The 23861-nt window shown below is 45.4% G+C and overlaps 4 protein-coding genes across 4 annotated transcripts; 3 read left to right on the top strand and 1 right to left on the bottom strand.

The window, feature by feature from the left end:
* Nucleotides 1-6112: 6112 nt before the first annotated feature.
* Nucleotides 6113-15681, bottom strand: LOC105696351 (protein big brother). The gene is made up of 3 exons (XM_012418767.1): nucleotides 15199-15681; nucleotides 14267-14458; nucleotides 6113-8050 (listed from the first exon to the last, which is right to left on the bottom strand). The coding sequence occupies exons 1-3, from the start codon at nucleotides 15388-15390 to the stop codon at nucleotides 7694-7696; spliced, it is 741 nt and encodes a 246-aa protein (XP_012274190.1). The 5' UTR covers nucleotides 15391-15681; the 3' UTR covers nucleotides 6113-7693.
* A 2016-nt stretch (nucleotides 15682-17697) lies between these two features.
* LOC105696194 lies at nucleotides 17698-18198 on the top strand. Its single transcript, XM_012418439.2, has 2 exons — nucleotides 17698-17826; nucleotides 17940-18198. Exons 1-2 carry the CDS (start codon nucleotides 17746-17748, stop codon nucleotides 18153-18155), a joined length of 297 nt encoding a protein of 98 aa, XP_012273862.1. The 5' UTR covers nucleotides 17698-17745; the 3' UTR covers nucleotides 18156-18198.
* Nucleotides 18199-18409: 211 nt separating this feature from the next.
* LOC105696195 (leucine-rich repeat-containing protein 23-like) lies at nucleotides 18410-19496 on the top strand. Its single transcript, XM_012418440.1, has 2 exons — nucleotides 18410-18811; nucleotides 18873-19496. The coding sequence occupies exons 1-2, from the start codon at nucleotides 18410-18412 to the stop codon at nucleotides 19494-19496; spliced, it is 1026 nt and encodes a 341-aa protein (XP_012273863.1).
* Nucleotides 19497-20189: 693 nt separating this feature from the next.
* On the top strand, nucleotides 20190-23606 carry LOC105696352 (T-complex protein 1 subunit epsilon). The gene is made up of 7 exons (XM_012418768.2): nucleotides 20190-20472; nucleotides 20982-21406; nucleotides 21483-21675; nucleotides 21763-22032; nucleotides 22425-22610; nucleotides 22849-23167; nucleotides 23302-23606. Exons 1-7 carry the CDS (start codon nucleotides 20365-20367, stop codon nucleotides 23430-23432), a joined length of 1632 nt encoding a protein of 543 aa, XP_012274191.1. The 5' UTR covers nucleotides 20190-20364; the 3' UTR covers nucleotides 23433-23606.
* Nucleotides 23607-23861: the final 255 nt, after the last annotated feature.

Genomic DNA, 23861 nt, shown 5'->3' on the forward strand with positions numbered 1-23861 from the left:
TATTTATTTTTATTTATTTGCAATACATTTTTTATTTATTTGCAATTCAGATCGCCTCGGTGGGAAATTCCAGGAGGTTGAAGGATCGACTTTTCTGAACGTTCCATCACTTAGAAAAGTGTTAGAAAATTATTTAAGGGAAAGGAGGAAATGTTTTATTGCTATTTATTTATTTTTATTCATTTGCAATACATTTTTTATTTATTTGCAATTCAGATCGCCTCGGTGGGAAATTCCGGGAGGTTGAAAGATCGACTTTTCTGAATGTTCCGTCACTTAGAAAAGTGTTAGAAAATTATTTAAGGAAAGGGGGAAATGTTTTATTGCTATTTATATCCGTGTAAGGATTGGAGAGGAATTTTTCGGGATCTGTTGCTGGGACACCCCTTGAGCAAGGGAACAGGGGCATCCATGGGGCGTGTTGCGCGTGTTATGGGGTCTCTGCACAGTGATCCTCCAACCTCCCTGATGGCGGGGTTTAAGGCGCATTCTCGCATACTCAGGTGTTCGCTCTCATGCCGGGATATCCCGAGAAGGGCGATGCTAAATTCGAGTGTTTGGCGTCCGCATTAATGGGACGAATCCCCTGGGCGAAACGTGGACTCGTTCGAAACGGTTCGCCTCGAATCTTGTCCATTCGGGATCAACTTTGTTGGATCGTCGGACAAAGAGATTCGCGCCCAAGGGGGCTACTATTGTCCACGAGGCTTGATTGCTCTTACTCCATCTTGGAATCCAGGCCAAAAAATCCCAAAAGTAAAGCACGACCCTTACGACGTATAAAAAAAAAACTCTAATCACGTATACATTATTTTAATTAGAGCAAGCTAAACAAGAGGGAATTTTTTTTTTTCTACGGTGGAATTACATCTTCCTCGGTGACGCGGCTTTAAGAGCGGCGGCCATTTATTTCTCAGCTACTATTGTCCACGGGGCTTGATTGCTCTTACTCCATCTTGGAATCTAGGCCAAAAAATCCCAAAAGTAAAGCACGACCCTTACGATATATAAGAAAAAAATATAATCACATATACATTATTTTAATTAGAGCAAGCTAAACAAGAGGGAATTTTTTTTTTCTACGGTAGAATTACATCTTCCTTGGTGACGCGGCGGCCATTTATTTCTCAGCTACTATCGTCCACGGGGCTTGATTTTGCTCTTACTCCATCTTGGAATCCAGGCCAAAAAATCCCAAAAGTAAAGCACGACCCTTACGACGTATAAAAAAAAAACTCTAATCACGTATACATTATTTTAATTAGAGCAAGCTAAACAAGAGGGTATATTTTTTTTCTACGGTGGAATTACATCTTCCTCGGTGACGCGGCTTTTAAGGGCGGCGGCCATTTATTTCTCAGCTCGGCAAGGGTCGTGTGATTAGCATGTCACCTAATACACCGTAGCCGGCATGGGGATGTTCGGCAACATTTATTTAAATTTTACGCTTTTCTCCCCGCAGATGCGACGGAGAGACAGTCAGTCGGAAGGGGTCGAACGAGTACATGGGGCGAGATTTCGGAAGTTCCGTGAAATTGTCACACTAGAGACACCATGGACCTCCATGCTCCTCGTTGTCGCCGACATAAAAGGGTTAATCGTTCGAGTGACTCGTCTCCGACATGCTTGGAAAATTCATCGAGGTGGAAAAACCTCTGCCCGGTGGAAAATCGACGAAAGAAAAAAAAGAAATAAACTCGTCACCTCGCGAAATTCCTGAAACGATTCGTTCCTTTTTTTATTCGATTTTTAAACAATGGGACTTGGAGGGTCGAAAGGGGTGAGCGAGATTTCCTGTCACCTGGGCTCTACCTGTGAAGGTTTTTTTATTTATCGAAAGTCGCAATGGGACCTCGTCCCCCGATTAATATCCCGATCTATTACTCTAATGGTCTCTTTAATTTCGATCCCGTCATCTGTCGGCCATCTTGAAAAAACGAAACTCGCGCGTCCAATTACCGCGAAGGGGGACCTTGCGAAAAACCAAGAGCTCGATCTTGGACATTCAAATGTTCCCCGGCCGCCCCCGTTAAATGCAAAACAACGGGCATTGAATTCGAGGGCGCGAAAAACCATAAATCATGATAAAAGCGCACGTGTTCCCTCTCGTGTAGGACTAAACGAAAACTATTAACACGGTTACAAGGCGAAGGGGGTTCGGGGAGGGCGCCTCATAAATAAACTAGCCAGGGGTGTATATCGACGCCGGAGGTGGTTAAGACTCCCCGATATCTACGGTTTTGCATATGTTCGCATTTTACACGGCACTATTTCCACCCCCTAATCCGTAAACCCGAGGAGTCACTACCACGGAATAGATGAATTAATTAAACCGAGAATTTAAACCAAGTTTATATAAGCCAAACCCAAGTTACCAGTAAAGATCCGACATAGGAAATTCAATCCACCCCCGAATTGCGCGATACAATGTGTAATTACACCCCCGAGGAATGCATTATGGAATTCCACCCTAACAAAGCGCATACAAGACTCATCCCCAGATATGCGGATAATTTTCATAACGCACATACCTCGCAACGTGCGGACATTCCGGCTTTGTGTGACCCCTCGAACCTACATCGAATAGACTCATTAGAATCTCAAGTTTTCGTAGACATGTTAAATGAGATATCCCATGGATTGGATCCATAAGTAGGTATTTTTTCCCCACGCCCAATATCCACCCTGGCCGGGTGTTCGAGAGTCTCGTGGATCCGACATTGCATTATCGACAGTGATTAGGGCGCAAATAAACGGAGCATTCCTTTTACGGTGGAGAGTCCGTTTGCGCCCAAACTATTCTATTAACCCTTGGCAATAAAATAAAAGAAATGCCCCATGGTGGAGGGGCACATCTGTGCGGCGGGTCTCGCATGGGGTATGGGCCATGGGGTGGTTCCATTAATTCACTCCCCCGAGAAGCCCGAGACGTAGCGAAACGCAATCCGAGGGTGTGTGGTCCCCGTGCACTATTTATTACGTAATTGGGCCCTTTCTTCGATCGCAAATTGCGTCCCCGACAGGTGGTTTGCGCCTGGACACCTCACGACACTAAATGCGACCCTAGTACCGAAAGTACGCCATTAAAAATGCCATTTTTTAAATATCAGTCTTGATACGCTGAGAAAAAAAAATACCACATACCAAAAAAATATTTTTTTAATTCAAAGAATATCATTATTTTGCTGAAATAAATGGAATGCGACGTTTCTTCGGAACTGTGACAACTTATTTCAGTGAAGTCGTTATTCTTTGAATTAAGAATGTGTTTCTTTGGTTCGTGGCATTTTTTTTTTTTTTTTCTGAGGACGGGATAGGTAACATATTATGCGTATATATAACACCGCTCGCTAGGATAGGCAACCGGTAGGAGCGACATTCAAGAGAGGCGGTCGTCTGTGAAACGCATTTAGCTTGTTGGCATACAGAACGCGACGGGACGCACTCGCCCTTACCCAGTCGCGTACGCGGCTTTGTGCCCTCACGTCGAGCGTGACACGTATACACCACACGCGCATAAAGCGTGACACATATACGCCACACTCGCGTCGAGCGCGCCATATATACGCCACACGCGCCCCGATTGCATCAGTATGCGCCGGACCAGCGCGCGGAGCACATCGCATACACGGACGGCGCGCTCCTCCTCGCATCGCCTCGCATTATTAACGAGCCCCGAGTACACCTCGAAGCATCACTCACACGAGCTGCCCTCGAGTGTCACACGTCGATGGAAGGAGGGAACATACGCGTCACGTCTCGACGAGCACCGCCAAATGAGCAGCGCCGTGCAGGAGGCCGATTAATAAGAGCTTGTAAGAAAGTGAGGTTAAGTGTACACGTTGAATAAAGAACTGCGTCAGCATTTGCGGAGTATTCCTTCCCCTCGATCTGTTACAAGGTGTGCCCTGAGGAGTGTGGTATTTTTCGGGTGGAAATGGGGAACTGGGAGACCCATTACACCTAAAATGGCGGCTCTCACCCTCGGCCCTCGCGCCCCTGTTTAGGCGCGACGTGCCCACTCGAAAAATCCAAACTTTTTGATCCCAAAGGTCCCCGGGGCAGTCATCAATCGCCATTGGATATAAATCGAAGGCAGATGCGATGAGTGCCTACAGGGCTCGACGGGTGTCTTTATATTCTGTCCCCTGATTTCATCCCGTCTACCTTGACTCTCCGGACAATGATGTCGCTACAAGTACGTCCGTAAACACAAATATTGCCGCCTTTCCAGGGAATGGGAATTACGATCGAATATTAGGCCTCTCTCGACCGCGATCCGACGTTATTGCTCAATTATTCGGAGAGATTTCGGCTCCGTGGAGGAACGCTAAAGAGAAGATTAAGGCGCACCGAGCATCGAGGGGAATTTTCGTAACGCGCGTAATTCGATTCGGAAGTTAAGGTCGCGAGGGCGCTTTATTGAGCCAATTACGAGCCTTTGCGAGGCATTATCCGGAGAAGCCGTCGGTGCGATACAGGTCGATGTAAGTCGATACTTTCAGCAGAATTCTTATAAGAAACCTTAGGGTGCCTGCAGGAACCCCGGCAGGTTCCCACGAGACTCGCGGCGACATTCTCGCGACAAACTAATTTATTTAAATCACCAATGGCCGTTTATTGCTCCCGGCCGAGATTTGGCTAGAAAAGATAGAGGAACCTGGGTGGTCGATTTCCTGGAACCCGGAGGAACGGTTTCGCCAGGAAGTACTGGAAACGGACGCGCCTTTCTCACGTTTCACGGGTTTCAGGCGCGACATTATCGACACCCGGGCGAGGCCACTTCCTGTGGCGAGATACCATTATCGTCCGGAGATTCGAAGGTTCCTTTCTACCACGAATATCCAATGGTGGTCCAATTACGTGTAAACTAAATTTCCACCGCGTCACAATGTACAATAACCCAGAGGAATGTTTATTCTACGACCTTTAGCGCGTCGAATTAATTTCCCAGCGTCCGGAAACAATCCTCTCGGTTGGGGGCTCGTCCTTCCCCTGGGTCCTGAAAATTTGGCAGGGGGTGCATGTTAATGCGCCCCGATTTTCATGCTCGAACAGCCGACACAGGCCGATGAAAACAACCCCCGCTGTTCTCGAAAATCGGGGAGCCTCCCCTTATTTCGAGACTCCCAGAAGTCGTCCTTTTCTCCTAGGAGACGAGCGTGTCCTTATTTTCGGAGGCTGGTAAGGACTTCTCGAATTCCGTCCCCGGGATATCCTGCCGGGCAGGAGAGACGTGATTAATGGGATCTGAATTCCTTTCGTCGACCCTATTTGGCGCCCAGGGTGGACTTTTGATTTCTTTGGGACGGAAGTCCTCGGAGAAATGGACGCTCCTTTATGGGGGACATCGGTTACCCTCGAAGGAGGACCATGGAAAATTTTTCTTCCCTCTTTGAGATCGAAACTCCTCCGGAAATCTGGAATTCCCCCGAGGCTTCCCAGGTATCGAGATGAGCCATCGATCCTGGCGATCTCTCGGATAATTCCGGATCCAGCAATGATTTTAAATTCATGGAGATCCGTGATTCATCCAATTACGTATGGACACACCTTGGCATTTAATTCGGCACCGAGGACTTCTACAAAGAGGACTCGTATTTTTAATTGAAGTCTTCTGACTCATGTCGAGGTCAGGGAATCCCGACGTGCGCCTTCATATCCTTATCATGTCACGTATGAACGTAAACGTCCTCTTTGCATAAAAGTCATCACCCCCATAAAATCTGCCCACGGGAAGAAGAAACTTCCTTCACCGAGAAAATGCCCCCCCCATGAGATTATTAAATAAAAATTAAAACAATGAGCCGTGACACCGCAATAAGGTACAATAATTGCACACCACCATGAAATCATTAAATAAATATTTCAAAACCAGATATGGCATGATAACAAAGTATGACGATTAACGCGTGAATTAGAAAATATTGTCTTGCACCTTGACTAAAAAGGAAAATGAGGAAAGAGGGAGCTATTCTTTAATTAGCGTGAAATGATGATTTAATCGATAAACTCTTTACAAGTATGTACAATACAACAAAATACGACGCAAAGAACTCAGAGAACAAACAGGCGGGACTTGTATCCGTCATTCTTCTAATTCTTCTCATTCTCTCTTTCATTCCCCGGTTCTCTCGTGTAAACGCATTCTCTCGATCTCTCCCTCTCTCTCTGACTCGCGCATCGCCGCGCACTCCGTCTCTCTCTTCTGACTCACTCCGACTCGGAACGGGTTATGATTCACACAGGGAAGGGAATTACGTTATAGTGCATTAATTAAGTAACGCAAACGCAGTTGACGATCCTCGAAGATTCAATTCCTTTTCCCCATAAACCAGACTCAAGACTCTTTGGGGTCGATTAGCGGGATTAGTAAACCTACGATCAACGGTTAGTTAGAAATCATACTGAGAGAAAATCCCCGGATTTTTTTCAGGAGTTACTCCCACTATTTACGAATTATTTATGAACACTTCTCCTACAGTGGTGTCGTCAAGCGTCGAATAAACAATAAAATCCCGTCCACCCTGAGAAAGTGGAGAAATCACCGTACATCCTCCCAGATAGATGGAAATTCCTCGGAAGACTTTCTCTCACCGCTACGTCTACACGGGGAAGCTTAACCATAAAACGTAATCATAGGAAATAATTTAGTAACCATTGCACGGGAGGCGTCCAGTCGACGCGAGATTTCCTCGAGCCGGTGCCAATTTAAATCTCTTCTTCAGGTAACAGTGGGTTTTTCATGGGGCATTTCTCTGGAAATTCCCCCATAATCCCGAGGAGCGCTCGAGACAGAACTGCAAAGGAAAATGCCGTCCCTCCGTCCATAAAAAAAAATTTCCCCCAAAAAAATTGCATTACATTTCTAAAACCACGCCTCAGTTGTTAATAAGCGGAATTTCGTCGATTCTCCCGTGGGAGGGTTAAACCAGGTTTTTTCTTTTTTCAATGTGAAAAACAAAAATGGACTCGAGACAGAACTGCAAAAGAAAATGCCGTCCCTCCCTCGATAAAAAAAAATTTTCTCCCAAAAAATTGCATTACATTTGTAAAACCACGCCCCGGTTGTTAATAAGCGGAATTTCGTCGATTCTCCCGTGGGAGGGTTAACCCAGGTTTTTTCTTTTTTCAATGTGAAAAAAAAATGGACTCGAGACAGAACAGCGCTCGAGACAGAACTGCAAAAGAAAATGCCGTCCCTCTCTCGATAAAAAAAAATTTCCCCCCCAAAAATTGCATTACATTTTTAAAACCACCCCCGGTTGTTAATAAGCGGAATTTCGTCGATTCTCCCGTGGGAGGATGAAACCAGGTTTTTTCTTTTTTCAATGTGAAAAAAAAAATTGGACTCGAGACAGAACAGCGCTCGAGACAGAACTGCAAAAGAAAATGCCATCCCTCCCTCGATAAAAAAAAATTTCCCCCCAAAAAATTGCATTACATTTTTAAAACCACCCCCGGTTGTTAATAAGCGGAATTTCGTCGATTCTCCCGTGAGAGGGTTAAACCAGGTTTTTTCTTTTTTCAATGTGAAAAAAAAATTGGACTCGGTGGCACGGTCCAAAGTCGGGGCTTTTCGACTCCGCCCGAGGATATGGTGGTTTTGGGTGACTTATTTCGAAATTATGGGGCCTTTGGCGGATCGATGGGCCCTGCCAGGAAAATCCCGAGTTCCTTCGGGATGTTACTTTTAGTAAGCTCGAAGTCTGACTTCCATGTCGGGGTCCTGTCGATGCGCCAAATGCGCTTCCACCCCGGTCGCCCCTGTGCCCACGACGTGGTGGGCATGGTGCCCATGGTGGTGGTGATGGTGGTGGTTCAGATGAGGAGGCTGCGAGGCCCCGCTCCTGAAGGCGCGTTGCTTCTCCTCGAATTCGCGGATTCGTTGATTGTATCTGTCGATCTGGTCCCGAAGGACCGCGTCTTCCTGGCCGGCTCGTTCCTCGTCGAATTCCAGACAGCCGACGCCGTCCAGACGCTCGACGTCCACCCAGCCTCGCCATATCACGCAGACGCCGTTCATGATAAGGCGGGATCGCAGGTGAATCTGAAAATATTAGAGAAAACACGTGTAGATAATTTTTAATTACTCGTCGCAAAACGTAGGAATTAAGTCTAAGGGGTAGATTTCACCCTTAACCCTTTCGACGTATGGGCGAATTTCATCAGGACGTACAAGCAATATTGGACCAAACGTCCGACGCACTAATAGGTCCATAGCGTTGAAAGGGTTAAGGTGAAGTGAAACATCCTTCAAATCAGTCGATTCGAATACAACACTTTTTTTTAAGGGTATTAGACCAAACTGTCCGAAACTTTGACACATCACTCCTGATCATCTAAGAGTTGTCCTGATACATTCAAAATTTGGATTTTTCAAAACAATTTTTAACGCAGCCCATACGAGAAGCAAAATGGCGTCGAGCTCTCATATTTCGATCAATATACAATTATCGAAAGCTCTGATATAAGAATCGAAAGGGTCAGGACAATTTTACGACAATTCAGAACACTCTGGTAATCGATAAACTCGCATTTGAACGGGATAAAGGCAAAAAAAGTGTTGTATGCGCTTCTTTGCTAAAACGATGGAAATACGAGGTCTCGGAGTGAAAATTTAATTGACCTGGAAATCACAGATGGTGCAGGGGGTCCCTCTGCAGTGAATTAGGGCCCCAAAAAGCACGAATCCAGAGGATTTCTGGAGTTTTACTTTGATTTCTTTACAATTATTGTACGAAAACGACAGGTGGAGTACGCCATTTGGTACAATACCCAATATAATTCGATATAGCTGTCAAAATAAAAACCAACGTCAGCAACGTAGGCATTTAGAAAAATCTTCTTTATCGACGTTGATCAAGTTCCTCGAGGTGTTTCACTTCACCTTAAACGGAAACAATCGATATAGATGAAACACCATGATAGATGTACAGAAAAAAATATAAATCTCCTTTCAAGGAACGGAATAAGTAATCGACCCACGGGAAAAGCGTGGTAAAGTGCCGGGAAAATATGGAAAGTGCGGATTATTCTTACGAGACTCGGTCAAAATGTCGGAATTTCCGTTCTTGGCTCCAGGGTGCATCGGAGCGCACCGGAAAGAGAGATGGGCGCATTCGAAATTGAATTTCTAAACGCAGGGGGGAAAAAAGGACCTGGGGGATCCCTCGGGACGGGTCGGCGGTTCCAAGGTGCAATTTCCTCCCTCCATCGCCGACAGAAGCCCGTGCCTTCCAATCTGCGTAATCGCTCGTAGGAAATAAAAATTCCACGACGGCCCCGGCTCGTCCGACCTCGAGAGATTGGACCGTGGAGTCGCGAGTTAATGGGCGTCCTTTTCCTCGGTTATATCGATGCAGATATCCCGAAGGTGGTCGAGGAACGTCATGCGTCTCCAAGAGACGCGAGAAAAGAGACGTAACCGAGCCAAGAGGAAATTGACTCGATAGTCGGGATTTAAGGTGAAGTGAAACACCTCGAGGAACTTGATCGACGTCGATAAAGAAGATTTTTCTAAATGCCTAAGTTGCCGAGGTTCGTTTTCATATCGATAGCTGGGTCGACTTATATTGTGTATTGTACCAAATGGCATATTCCACCTGTCGTTTTCGTACAATAATTATAAAGAAATCGAAGTAAAACTCCAGAAATCCACTGGATTCGTGCTTTCTGGGGCCCTAATTGACTGCGGAGGGACCCCCTGCGCCATCTGTGATTTCCAGGTCAATTAAATTTTCACTCCGAGACCTCGTATTACCATCGTTTTAGCAAAAAAGCGCATACAACACTTTTTTTGCCTTTATCCCGTTCAAATGCGAGTTTATCGATTACCAGAGTGTTCTAAATTGTCGTAAAATTGTCCTGACCCTTTAGTTTCTCATATCAGAGCCTTCGATAATTGTATATTGATCGAAATATCAGAGCTCGACGCCATTTTGGTTCTGGTCTGGACTGAGTTAAAAAATTTTCTTGAAAAATCCAAGTTTTGAATGTGTCAGGACAATTCTTAGATGATCAGGAGTGACGTGTCAAAGTTTCGGACAGTTTGGTCTTTTACCCTTAAAAAAAAGTGTTGTATTCGAATCGATTGATTTGAAGGGGGTTTCACTTCACCTTAACGGGCGTTATTTTCTTCGCATATATCCTGGAGGTGGTCGGGAAACGTCTCTCTCGACGTCAGGTATCTTCGAAAGGTACGGGGAGAGAGAAAAAAAAAAAGAACATGGCGCAGGATAGTTTCCAAGGAGCTCCGAATGTTTCAATTTCTTGCGACCGGACCCTGGACTTTCTTGCGAGCTCTCCTCCGATTCGAAAGCAAACCCGGAGCCCCGCACCTTCGTGTCGACTTTAGAGGAGCCGCCTTCTCCCTGGGCAAAGGACGAAGCCAATTACGAGGAGGTCTCGCCCGGACAATGCGCTTTCCGGAAGGACTATCTACGACTTCGGGCCGACTTCTTCGGGGCAAGAGTAACGGTCAGGTTCCTCGTAAAGGGCGGCCCAAGAAAGAGGACCGTCGCGCTCTCGGAGGTACCCGAAGACGATCCTGAGAAACGACCCTGCAATTATCCCCGGCCTGCTACTTAAGAGGCCTAGTTTATTTCCTGCAAATGGCCCCGTTTCCGCTCTTCCTGGGTCCCGAGGGGTTACTTCGCTTTCCGACGAAACCCTTCCCGGGAAATCGACTCCTCGCGTTGCATTTATTTCACTAATTCTGTGCAATTTATGCATCGAAGGAAAAAAATGGCGGGTGATGAAAAGAAATATGCGGAAATATGCTTCGCGTCGCGTTGCATTTATTTCACTAATTCTGCAATTTATGCATCGAAGGAAAAAAATGGCGGGTGACGAAAATAAATATGCGGAAATATGCTTCGCGTCGCGTTGCATTTATTTTACTAATTCTCAGCAATTTATGCATCGGAGGAAAAAAATGGCGGGTGATGAAAAGAAATATGGGGCGGTAGAGGAAAATCGGAATTCCACGTTTTACGGACACTTTTCAGGGAATGCAGAACAGCCGAGGTAAAAGGCGAGAAATCGTTACGTTACAGCTGGCTCGGCGACTGTTCGCAAACCTCGAACAATGATGCGACACGGCGGGACGTTCGTTTCGATTCTCATTGATCGACGACCCGTCCGCGGGGGGTCTCGATTTTATCCCGGCCGCTCGATTTTATTCAGGCCAAAAGAAAGCCGACAAGTCGGGAGTCTCGCCGCGGCGCAATTTTCTCGTCACCCGAGGAGTGCCGAAAAAATAAATCTAATTTTCCGCCTGGCCTAGCAAATGGTAAAAAGAAGGGGAAAAAAGAAAAGAAACAATGTCCGCGAGTGAATTTCATCGAGGAAGGTGAGGTTTAATCGAGGTCTCGATTATTCTCAGACCTCTCGAGAGGTCGAAATTATTTAGGACAATTTAGTCCGACGCGGGGACATTTCTCGTCGAGATAGAATTTTTTTTTCTAATGGGGGATGTGTCCAAAAAAAAATGCCGATTTTTTGGGAGACAAATCTTGGCGCGTTCTCACGAGGCGCGAAAGACGGCGCAAGGCTGCACACGGGCGTGACCCATTATCCCCTTAACAATGCGTGTCGACATTAAAACTGTAACGTCACAAACTAGTCTAACCCTTTCGGCGCTCATTTGCATGGGGCAAAAAGTGTCCGTTTCCATTGGGAGTCCCGAAAAGTCGGCGTAGAGGGACCAAGTCTCGCGACCGGTAAAGGGTTCATTTCCATTCGGCGACAAATGACGGGCATTCGGCCCTTTTGTTTTTCCGGAGGCGTTCCTGCCGAGCCTTTTTACGAACGGTCCAGCTCTGGACAATGAGACGCATTTGTCAAAAGTCAAGGGACAACAGACTCTCGGTCAGCTGGGGCCGTCGAAACGAGTTCCTCGCAATCCTCTCCGAAGGTATCCAATTCATTTATTTATTGTAATTATCCTTCACCATGGATTTATTTTTAATGACCCTTCAAGCAGACCTATTTTACCAAAGTACCCGAAGCTCTAAACAGGTGATGCGTGTCAAATCTCACGGGGAAAAAAAAAGATTCCAAAACGAACCCCATGGGACGTGAACAGGTGTCGAAGAGGAGACACGAGGCTCATCCCGATTTCGAATCCCATTAGTTCGCACCAACCAGCACGAGCTACCAGAATCTGTTTGGTGTCACAACATTGGATCAGTTAAGTAAACCTGGGGTATATTCCCTACTATTAGATCAGTTTCCACCGACTAGAAGCGTTTTCGGACGGCAAGGCTCGAGACATCTTGAGGAGACCCTCGACAATGGAATTAACTTCCAAAAAAAGGCTGCAAACCTATCCACGACCCTGAAGAGAGAAATTTCTCTCAAACAATTTTCGAAATCCAGTGACTGATTTCAAAACGATGAAATTACTTCGAGGATCTGACTAGGATTTTTAAAACACGTGGGAAGATAATTATAATTAATAATCGACGATTTGAAATACAGTTCCTAATTTCCAGAAAAGGGGGAAAAGAAAATGCTGCTAAAATCCAAGCTCCCCCTAAAATCTTGAAAGAAGGGCCTGATGTTAAAACGGAGATCCTGATTTTCCAGATCACGTGGGGTGATAGCGATAATTAATTAAAACGAATCCGACAAGGAGGAGTCACGGCTGATGAGCAGGTAAATGGTGATCTCTTGATAACCTGCACCTGTCGTCGCGACAGCTGTCACCGAGACCGTCGTTCATTTAAATCGGGCTTTGAGGAGGATCGTTAGCGAGGCACGAGTCCTGCAGGAAGACGCAGGAAAGAGGAGCAAACAAAAGGCCTTTTTCCTTATGGCGGGACCAGAGGTCGAGGAACGTAGGAGAGCGAAACGGATGCTGGAGGAAGGCGTAATCTGGCGCATGGATCGCGAGGAATAATTGCTCGCTCCAGGAAGCGGCCGACAAAGGATGGCACGTGCGTCGATTGTCCTTTAAAACAAAAAACCATGCTTCGCGGGGGTCCCACTGCTTGTCGGCCCAGGAGATTTCAATTAAGGACGCCGAGACCTCGCCGATCTCGAATCTCTTCCGCGGCCATTTTCAACAGAGTATTAAAAATCGGAAAATCCCTATTTATTATATTTATTTCAAAATGTCAGACTGAAATTGAGGCCGGAATTCTTCACGACAGACCCGGTGGTGTCAAGAGGTCGAGCATTTAAGGATCGGAATTAAAGCCCTCGGGTCGGAAGCAGGGCACGACCTGGTCGTTTCCGACGCGTTTAGATCCTCCAGATCCTTTCAAACTCCCCGGCTCGAGGTCCTCTTTTATTCCGCAGGATTGAAGGATTTATGGCGTCGAATGCCCGATGCTAGAGGTCTTGGTATTTCTTTTAAGGCCCCAACGACGGCGAAAGCCCTTAATTGATGCGCCACGTCGACTGGGTTGAAGCTCGAGGTGTCATGGCGTCCCCTGCTTCGACGCTTTCTTTCCACTTTACTCGTTTTACCTTTTCGTTAAATCTCGTCGATGATGGTTCATTTTCTTATTTTTCTTGGTCTTGGTATTTCTTTTAAAGCCCCAACGACGGCAAAAGCCCTTAATTGATGCGCCACGTCGACTGGGTTGAAGCTCGAGGTGTCATGGCGTCCCCTGCTTCGACACTTTCTTTCCACTTTACTCGTTTTACCTTTTCGTTAATTCTCGTCGATGGCGATTCATTTTCTTACTTTTCTCGAGTGTTCTCATCGACAAGGGGGTGTTTTAATGGGTTTTGAACTCAGGGATGAGGGATATGGAAGTCGCGAAAATTCTCGCGTCCAAAATGGCGGCCGATAGGGCGCATATCGATCGGAATGGCGTCGCAAGGGCGCCGGCGTGCTCCGAGAGGAACGGCAATTTCTCATTCCCTCTTCGAAATGACCATGGGGTTGACTCGGGGGCGTAATGGCGGCACGTTTCTCCCTTACAAAAGCGGCCGTGTCCCGGGCTTCCCGAAACGCCGAGAGGGCAATTTGCCGGCAAATTGGAATTACAGGGACGCCCCGTGGAACCACCCCAAAGGCCATGGCATCCAAAATAGCGAGGCCATTCCTTTCGACGCGCCATTGTGTCGGAAAAGTGCCGAACTTTTGTCAATGCCGGGACTCGAGATAAACCGGAAGGGCCGAGGAAAATTTGTCCGCCCCCGTGTAATGGGGTAGTAATACGAAATCATTTTCTGCGTTTCGAGCAGGCGCAGGAAATTCTATATCTTCGGGGATGAGGTCAGGGGCTTGATTTAGAAATTCATTTCCTACCTTTCCTTGCTCCTTGTCGAAGTCGCACTCCCTCGGGTCTCCGCTGTAGTCGCCGGAAGTTGGTCCGAAAACCAGCTGAAGATTGGTCCCCGTGGCTGCGAATGCAATTTCGGTGTGACCCTCGCGACAAGCATTTTGGAATCGAACTTGACGCTCCTCGATCGGCCGGTCTCTAAATCCCGTGTACTTCACCTGGAACAGGTATGATCAATTTTTTATAAAAAAAAAAAATCCTAGTAACAATCTCAAAATTCTAAAAAAAATGCGCATCGATTTTAGTAGGTTCGACCATGCCGAGATCTACCGTCGGGAAGATTTCCAGGGAACTTTGCAACGGAATTCCAACTTCTCCGAGAAAATTCCATTTTCATTAATAAATTTCAATTATCCGCAATTCGTCTGATAACGTGATTTCGATTAGCGCTTTTCATTCGATTTGTTCAAACATTGTGTATTTCATTCAAACTCGTTACGGACTGGCCAGAAATCGATGAGAATAAATAAAAAAAGGGTCACCTGATAGCCTGCAAAATTTTTGGAATTCTAACCTGGGAATCCGACTCAAAATATTGACGGACCGTTTCGAGGCTCTTGATAAGAGATATCTAACGCAAATCACAAGAACGACTCGCAGAATTGAAGAATAATTTTGAAAGTCCATTGCAGCATTGTAAGGGTGGTGATGGAATTAAAATAACAACGTGTTAACGAAAAAATAATATTTTTAAGGCAGAATTGAAGAAAAATTTTGAAAGTCCATTGCAGCATCGTAAGGGTGGTGATGGAATTAAAATAACAACGTGTTAACGAAAAAATAATATTTTTAAGGCAGAATTCCCGAATAATTTTGAAAGTCCTTTGCAGCATCGTAAGGGTGGTGATGGAATTAAAATAACGTGTTAACGAAAAAATAATATTTTTAAGGCCCTTACCTCGCTCTCTCGACTGAGCCTCCTGAAGAGCTCGTCGCTCTCGAATTTGGCCTTCTGATCGGGCACGACTCTCGGCATCTTGAAGACCAACCTCGGCCTGGGTTGTTCATAAAGACCCATGCCATCAAACGGAAGAACACCAACCCCCAAACTTCCGGCGCCCCCCGCGTGGTCGCTCATGGCGTGCATCATCTTGCCTCCTGCACTTTGCTGCACCCTTGCCCTGGACCCCAGGGGTCAGCCTCTCCCTTTTTCCCAGATTTCCCCAAACTTTGAAAAAATTTCCACCGACCACCAGGTAGGATTTCTCGACGAAGCCCTTTCCAAGGGGCTCTTCAGGGTGGAGGACTCCTAACTGCTCCCGAGGAAGACCTCTCGATGTCGTCTTCTGGACTTTTAGGAGCGCGATCCTCCCCCAGGTCGTAGCGATGTGGCTCTTGCTTCTGGAATCGACTATCAGGAGTGTCACCGATCCGAACGACGTCTCAGTGGAGACTAACGGCAGAGGTCCTCTGGATCCCCGATCCTTTCCTGGTCGCCACGCCCTGGTACCGCCCATGGTCCCCCTCCAGGTTCCAACGTTCGGCTTTACCACGACCATGCCCATCGTCGCTTCCTTCGGGCTCGCCGTTATGTCGGCAAATGTCGGCTGAAATAGCCCAAGAGGTCCCTCTCTCTATTTTTTTATTTCTTATTTCCTCGTAGTTACCTTTTTACTTTCTAGACTTCTTTGATGTAGCAGGAAAATGGCCGGGTCCGATTTAATCCTTTGACCACGGTGCCATTTTGGCATACGGGCGAAATTCCTTTGACCGTGCAGGCAATATTGGACCAAACGTCGAGCGCCTTCAGGCGCTCTTAGTAGCCATAGGGTGAAATTCCAAAACGAAGGGGTGGTTGCGATCTGCGATCGTTTTAGACGATGTCGCTACTTTTGCCGACGAACAATTTTATGATATATGTGGTAAAACAAATGGAGATGATTTTCGATGGTAGCGATTTCATGGTGAGCACATTTTTAGATTATGAAATGAAATTTTTAGATTATGAAAAAATCATTTTTGACGTTGAAGTTTGTCATGTAGTTTTTTAGCTTGGTGGAACGAATGGGGAAGAGGAAAATGGACTTAGCTGCTTTCTCGCGCTCAGTGATTGGTTGTCATCCCCTGTATTCGTACGAAATGCCTGCCGGAGGGGTCGCGTCTGTTTGACAACCCTCCATTGCAGAGATGATACAACGCGGCGCATCCCCTCGGGGGAAGAGATCTTCATCGGCTCTCGAGTGGCTCATCCATTTGAGAAGATCATTGTTAAAGATCTAGCCGATTAAGATCACGACCCCTGCTGCTGGCCCGGATCTACCAGCGGCGCATCCCCATTTATCTTTTTCCTTTCTTCCTGCCGAAAACGGGTGCCATCTTGGCACTCTCTACAAAATTCCTACTTAGCGCGTCCACTACATCCCTGAACTGTTTTCCACCAATAATCCTTCCGAAGCCCCGAACTCGTCCCATTTCTGTCCGTAATGAACTTTACAACGGTTTTTACTGTCCTAAACAATTAACCCCCTTTTATTGACTACCCTCGCAAGGATCGACAATTTAGGTTCCAGGTCGTTTCCGTCATCCGGAAATTAACCGAGCCCCGAAATTCTTTATTTTACGACCCACTCAAAATTCAGTCCCTCACAATAAACCCCCGAAATAGGAAGGCGAAACTTTTCTTAGAAATCATGGAAACGGTACTAACTCGAAATCACTATAATTTCCTCTTTCTCGACGTTTCGTTCATAGCAAGGGATGGAAGATATGCGATTATATCGCCATTTTTCGGCAATACCGGTTTCCGGTCAGGCCGAAGGACCGTTACAAATTTCGAAAAGACTTCCACGCCGACATTTTGAAATTCCGACTTTTTCATCTCGCAGCTACTCGACTTCGATAGGTGTATACACGTAACGTTTCGAGGACGGTCCTTCTTCCTCTTTCTGTTTTTTTTTCTCTCTTTTCCCTTTATTTTCCAACAAAAGAGACAAAGCTGCCACTGTCGAAGGGTGCGATTCACGAGGGGTTGCCCCTCATGTGGAATGTCATTTGTTCATGGCTCGACCAATCAGAAAGCCTCCCTTCCGCTCTGGGGGAAGAGGTGTGTACACGTCCTGCACAATGTACATTACTTATTCACCTACGAGCACATATGTCGCGTCCTATCTACATGCCGTGCCTCTCTCAGATTTATATATGTACCCTCACCCCCTGCGAATTTTTGCGAGAAGGAACAAAGGACTTCTCGTACTTCATACTCTTCGTTGACATTTTTTTATCTACCTTGTACTTAGTTTTATCCATTTTCGCGTCCAGAGTAAGAGGCTGATTGCGGAAATCGGAGAGTGATCGATAACGACGCCGTTGCTATGGAGATGAGGATGGTTGCTAAGGACGCTTTCTGCCTATACCGAGTAAACACGGTGCATAACTCCACAGATTAATTCCACCGCTCTAGATTGGTAATAATCGGGGTTGTTGCAGCTGCAATTTCTGTGTGAAGATGCCCGACGGCAAGAAACAAAATCTGAAAGATCCCGGGTCGCCCTGGCAACATCGAGCTTACGAGAAACACCGAGCGAGGGTCTGTAACCACTGGAAATTATTTATAGTACAGAGACGATTTTTCTAAATTAATGAAATACCTTGGAATCAATCTGGATTTTTAAAGTATCAATATATTTTTTTTTTAACTAGGTGAAATTGGCAACATCCACGGTCGACGTGGACCCGCCGGAGGAGAGGCCGCATGTCTTCAACAATGCCAAAAAGGCGCAGCTGGAAAAGGAGAGACAGGCCGAGATTATTCGAGAGAACTTCATACTTCTTAAGAAACTTCACGAAATCATGTATGGACGGTCCAAGGAGAGCCGTCTTTTGCAGAAGAAGTCAAAGTGCATAAAAGCTCGGTAATCTTCTGCCATCCTGAAGGATTTGTAAAGCAATTGAGTAAACTGCTCTCTTGAAGAATTTTATATCATTGTAGAGGAGCCTTGTAGAAGTTAATAACTGCATTGTATAATAAATGGAGTAATAACTCCTGAGGATGATTTAACTCTACTTGAGTACTTGAAGCTGGGGTTTTACATCTTGTAATTTCGAGGGTAGCTTTTATGTGCTCGACGCTGACTTCGGGTCGATCTTGAGGAAAAAGTAGCGCGAAGACCATGTCGGAGGAATCTTCCGATGATTTCGGGTACCTAGGAGGTGAAGAGGAGCCTTCTCCTGGGGAATATCAGGGCGAGAGTGCGGACCTGCAGTCCTTCTGGTCTCTGGAAGACAAAGACAGATTTTTAACCCACGATGACGCCTCAAAGTGCCTTCACACCTTAGGAAAATGCGACAGAGGTTATGGTTACGCGTATCTGGCCATGGAGGCGACAAATCGCAGGCTGACAGATGTCAGTGTCATCCCGAATTTCAGGAACGTCATTTATGTCAACGTCTCCGGCAATAAATTGACCATCGAAGCTTTGAGGGTCCTGACATCCATGACATATTTATTGATGCTGCAAGCAGATAGAAACGAGTTGACATCCACCAGCATGGACCCCATGTTGTATCTGCAAGTAATTCCAAAATACTACGCCTCTCTAAAGTCACAAAATTATTCTTCTCAATTAATTCCAGGTATTATGCCTGAATCGGAATTTCATAACAGACACCAGCGGAATAAATCACCGACTGCTCGAATGCTTGGAGTTGAACTTCAACCGAATCGCAACTGTTACATTGAATCCGTACATCCTTGAGAATTTAAAGGTCCTGGAACTTCGTGGAAATAAGTTGTCCACAACTGATGGGATTTTTTTACCGAGTCTTGTCCACCTCTATCTTGCCGAAAACGAGATCCGCAAGGTGGAGGGCTTGGAAACTTTAATCAACCTGAAGATTCTACATCTCCGAGGGAATAGACTCGAAAATCTTGACGGCTTCGATGCGAGGTGTGCGAAATTAAGTTATCTCAATCTGAGACAAAATGGCGTCCTGAGGTTGGCAGAGTTCGGGAAATTAAGCTCCTTGAAAGGGTTGGAAGAGCTTATCGTGCAGGAAAATCCTGTGATGTCTGCAGACGAAGAAGTGCCCTCGCAATTTAGAATCGCTATTTTGTGCATGTTGCCGAATTTGAAAAGAATTGACAAAGATGTCGTAGTGGAGGACGAACTGAAAGAGGCTGAAGAGATGCGACAAAGAATGAAGGATGAAGGAGTCGGCTTTTCGGAGATAGATCTGTTTGATGTTAAGGATTCTTAAAACGTGATCTGCAAATTGCACTTTATATCTTAGAAAATAGTTAATTCCGCGGTAATAGAGGAATAGAAATCCTTATATCTACCGTGCGACATTGTTACACTCGTCTGTTTCGTTGCAACATTTTTCTACTCGCCAAGTTCCACAATTGTCTGACCCGGCTAATTCCACTGCAATTGCTCTTCAGATAACGTCTAAATCTACTAACCTCGTTCGACAGTAATTCCCGAAAGAACTGCACTCTAGCGTCTCTAAATCGAAGCAGACTAACAAAATAAGAAAATGGCTATTTAAAAAAGTCACCTTACCTACCGAGAATAATTTCCCTAAGTTGCCGATAAAGTGCTGCGAACTCTCCTCACTGACATAAAAGTCAGTCGATAAAATAGTGAGAATTAGGCATGTGTCGCCATCTTCGACTGGGGTCGACACTACGATGAACTGTAACAAACTTTACCGCTATTTAAATAAAGTCAGTGTTACTCAATACAACGTATTCTGTAATATGTATTAAATATGACTGGAACATATTCAGCTAAATTCCTATTTTGTGTAGTTTATAGAAATTTTTCCCTTGATGTGGAGATATTGAAAGGGATGTAGTTCTCAATTTTTCCGCGCGAGAGCAGCAGAGTAGCTCGGCGCGCGAGTCGCCTCGAGAGTCATCTCGTCCCTTTCGATTAGTCGTTCATGTCTTCCTGCCCCTTCATTTCTCCCGACTTCCTGTTCATTCCTGTTCGAGCATGCTCTAGAGTTTTACGTTTGTCGTTTGTTCTGTAATGGAACAATTGTGTGGAGCCGACTGAGAGGATTCCACGTCGAGAAGCGTAACGACTAGAAGTTCGTAAATTCGGGAGAGATCGATTCCAAGATGACGGCGATTCCTGGATCCATCGCGTTCGACGAGTATGGTCGTCCATTTATCATCTTGCGGGACCAAGAGAAGCAAAAGCGGCTTACCGGCAATGATGCCATCAAGGTGAGGACTCTTTAAATTAAGTAATTGCTTTCGTATTTCTTCGGTGGGAAAGATTAATCGCAATGTCTCGCACATTGAATTGCGTCGTCGTTCGGAGATTGAATTTACGAACCGAAATGACGGTTTCTCCTCGCACGTCGAAAGCAGCAATGGCGGTGTTTTTCCAGCATTTGTTCCCATTTTATGTCTATTTCTATCATTGCCTTATTATTCATTCAATAATTAAATATTACACTTAAAATATTACAACGAAGTTATAGTTAAATTGAGTTACATCCTACAATAAGTATTTTTTTGTGGTTTCACTTCTGTTCTGCCCATATAAGGACATGGAAGGTATCGGACGTTTCAGGTTTTAGACATACAACACTGGAGGAGGAAAATTAATTCAATATGATGTCGATTTAATATTTATCTTGATTTCTTAGTATTTAGCATTGATTATTGTTTTACATCTGTGATTGTACACTGTGTGTGTTAAATATTAAATTTCGGTTTCTTACTCACAGTCTCATATTTTGGCGGCACGGAGCATCGCCAATATCTTGAGAACTTCGTTGGGGCCAAAGGGGCTGGACAAGCTGATGGTTAGCTCCGACGGAGATGTCACCGTCACCAACGATGGAGCAACCATTTTGAAGAACATGGATGTTGATCACGAAATTGCAAAGCTTATGGTGCAGCTGTCTCAATCTCAAGATGACGAGATCGGCGACGGCACTACTGGAGTTGTGGTACTGGCTGGAGCACTCATGGAGCAAGCCGAACAATTATTGGATAAAGGAATTCATCCGATTAGAATAGCGGATGGTTTCGAGCTAGCAGCTCAGTGTGCTGTTAAACATCTTAATAGTATTGCTGAGGCCTTTCCAGTTAATCCCAAGGATCTGGAACCTCTAATTAAAACAGCATTGACAACGCTGGGATCAAAAATGTAATTATCAATTTTAAACATTTAGGTTAAACAAAATTATGAACGACACGATTGAACACTACTATTATGTTTCCAGTATTAATAAATGCCATCGACAAATGGCTGAGATAGCTGTAAACGCTGTGATGGCAGTTGCAGACTTAGAAAAACGAGACGTTAATTTTGAATTAATCAAAGTTGAAGGAAAGGTTGGAGGGCGATTAGAGGATACTATACTCGTAAAGGGTGTGGTAATCGATAAAGACTTCAGTCATCCACAAATGCCTAAGGTTTGTAGCATAAGGCTTAGAAAAAAATGTGCAGTTTTTCTCTTGTTATGTTCACCAATTTTTAGTGATTATTTTTTTTCTTTATAGAGATTGGAGAACGTCAAATTGGCTATCCTGACATGCCCCTTTGAACCACCCAAGCCAAAGACCAAGCATAAGCTGGATGTCACATCGGTAGAAGACTACAAAGCATTGCGCGAGTACGAGCGAGAAAAGTTCACTGAAATGGTTACGAAGGTGAAAGAAGCCGGAGCTACGCTCGCTATTTGCCAATGGGGATTCGACGACGAAGCGAATCACTTGCTTCTACAACAGCAGTTGCCTGCAGTTAGATGGGTCGGTGGACCAGAGATTGAGGTAAATGACCAAAAATGACTGTTCTGATAAATATAATTATTTTTCTATATTTTATCTTCATATCCTGCTGCCTTTTATGTTATTACAAACTGAGGTATTAACTTCGGAATGACTCATTGCCCAATGATGACACCAATTGCCAGAGGAGGGTGAAAGTACAGAGAACATAGTTGGCTAACCTTGAACGAACCGTGTTATTCCGAACCTCAGACAATCTCGGTTGTCTTTTGTAAAGATGCATTGGCAAAGAGGTTTGTCAACTCTAGGACCTGTCTTTCGCAGTGGCTCCAATGATTAATGATTATGAGAGCTGAGGGCATTTTTTTTTCAACCAACCATTTCATGACTTCCTTCGTTTAGACATTTACAGCCCATAACTCTTTCTTGTCCAGTTGATCGCCATCGCAACCGGAGGTCGCATCGTGCCACGATTTGAGGAACTGACACCGGACAAACTGGGTTATGCAGGTCTTGTGAAAGAACTGACCTTCGGCACAACGAAGGATCGAATGCTGGTCATCGAGGAATGCAAGAACGCCCGTGCAGTGACCATCTTTATTCGCGGTGGTAACAAAATGGTAAGTAATCTGTCTTTATCCAGTTACATCGTCTAGCAAGGAGAATTTCAGCGGTGGTCAAAATCCATACACTTGCTGACCAGACACCTTGCAAGAGCATCGTTATCACAGGACTACTCATCGATCGACTTATTTTGAGTTGATCGTACTGAACTGCGATACGACACTCTCTTCATTTTTAATGAATCATTAATTGAATGAGTAGCAAATTGATTTACACATTCCTTGTCATTTTTAGATAATCGAGGAGGCAAAGCGATCCTTGCACGATGCTCTGTGCGCCGTGAGGAACCTGGTCACCGATGAAAGGATCGTCTACGGAGGTGGTGCATCCGAAATCTCATGCGCTCTGGCATGTGCTGCACACGCGGACAAAGTCAGCACACTGGAGCAGTATGCATTCCGGGCTTTCTCCGACGCATTGGAAGCAATTCCAATGGCTTTGGCGGAGAATGCTGGTCTTTCCTCTGTCGATAGTTTAGCCGAAGCCAAGGCTCGACAATTAACCGAGAACAATCCCGCCCTGGGCATAGACTGCATGAACCGAGGCACATCAGGTAATTACCTTGCATTCGACGCCCTGCATCCCCTATAATCTTCAATCGTAGAATATCATTTTCCAATAACCTAAAAAAAATACCTACACCACCGGAATTCTCCCTAAATTCCCTCGTGATTTTAATAATTCCAGATATGAAGGTGCAAAACGTCATCGAGTCACTGAAGAGCAAGATCCAGCAGATTCTGCTTGCCACCCAGCTCGTCAAGATGATCCTAAAGATCGACGACGTTCGATCACCGAGTGACGGAGACATGATGTAGAGACGTCATTGCTTACTAAGGGCGATGCAGGCCCAATTAACGATCGCTTAATTCGTTTACCTTTGTACGGTTAATAAGAGATTTTGCATAACTTGTCGCACATCACTTAAATGTTACGAGACGCTAAAAGACGATGCTGATTTCTATAATACAATCGGTGTTGCGGACGAGAAAGGCTAACGCCGTTATTCGATGATTCTTCGTACTCGAACACCCCCACACAGAACCCGGCAACCGGATAACCACTCGTGAGAGAATTATTAATTTCAAGCCATAGAAAACCCGAGAGATCTATCGAGAAGGTCGATCGGACAGATATCCACAGAGGTGAGGCTCCGAGGAGTTACCTAACCTCGTTAAACGAGATTTAAACTCAAACACTCGTTCCTCGACGATCGATTCCACTTGACTTCTCAATTGAGTGAATTC

This window comes from Orussus abietinus, unplaced genomic scaffold (genome assembly GCF_000612105.2).
Source record: "Orussus abietinus isolate OABI.00-Male unplaced genomic scaffold, Oabi_2.0 scaffold37, whole genome shotgun sequence".
Taxonomy (NCBI): domain Eukaryota; kingdom Metazoa; phylum Arthropoda; class Insecta; order Hymenoptera; family Orussidae; genus Orussus; species Orussus abietinus.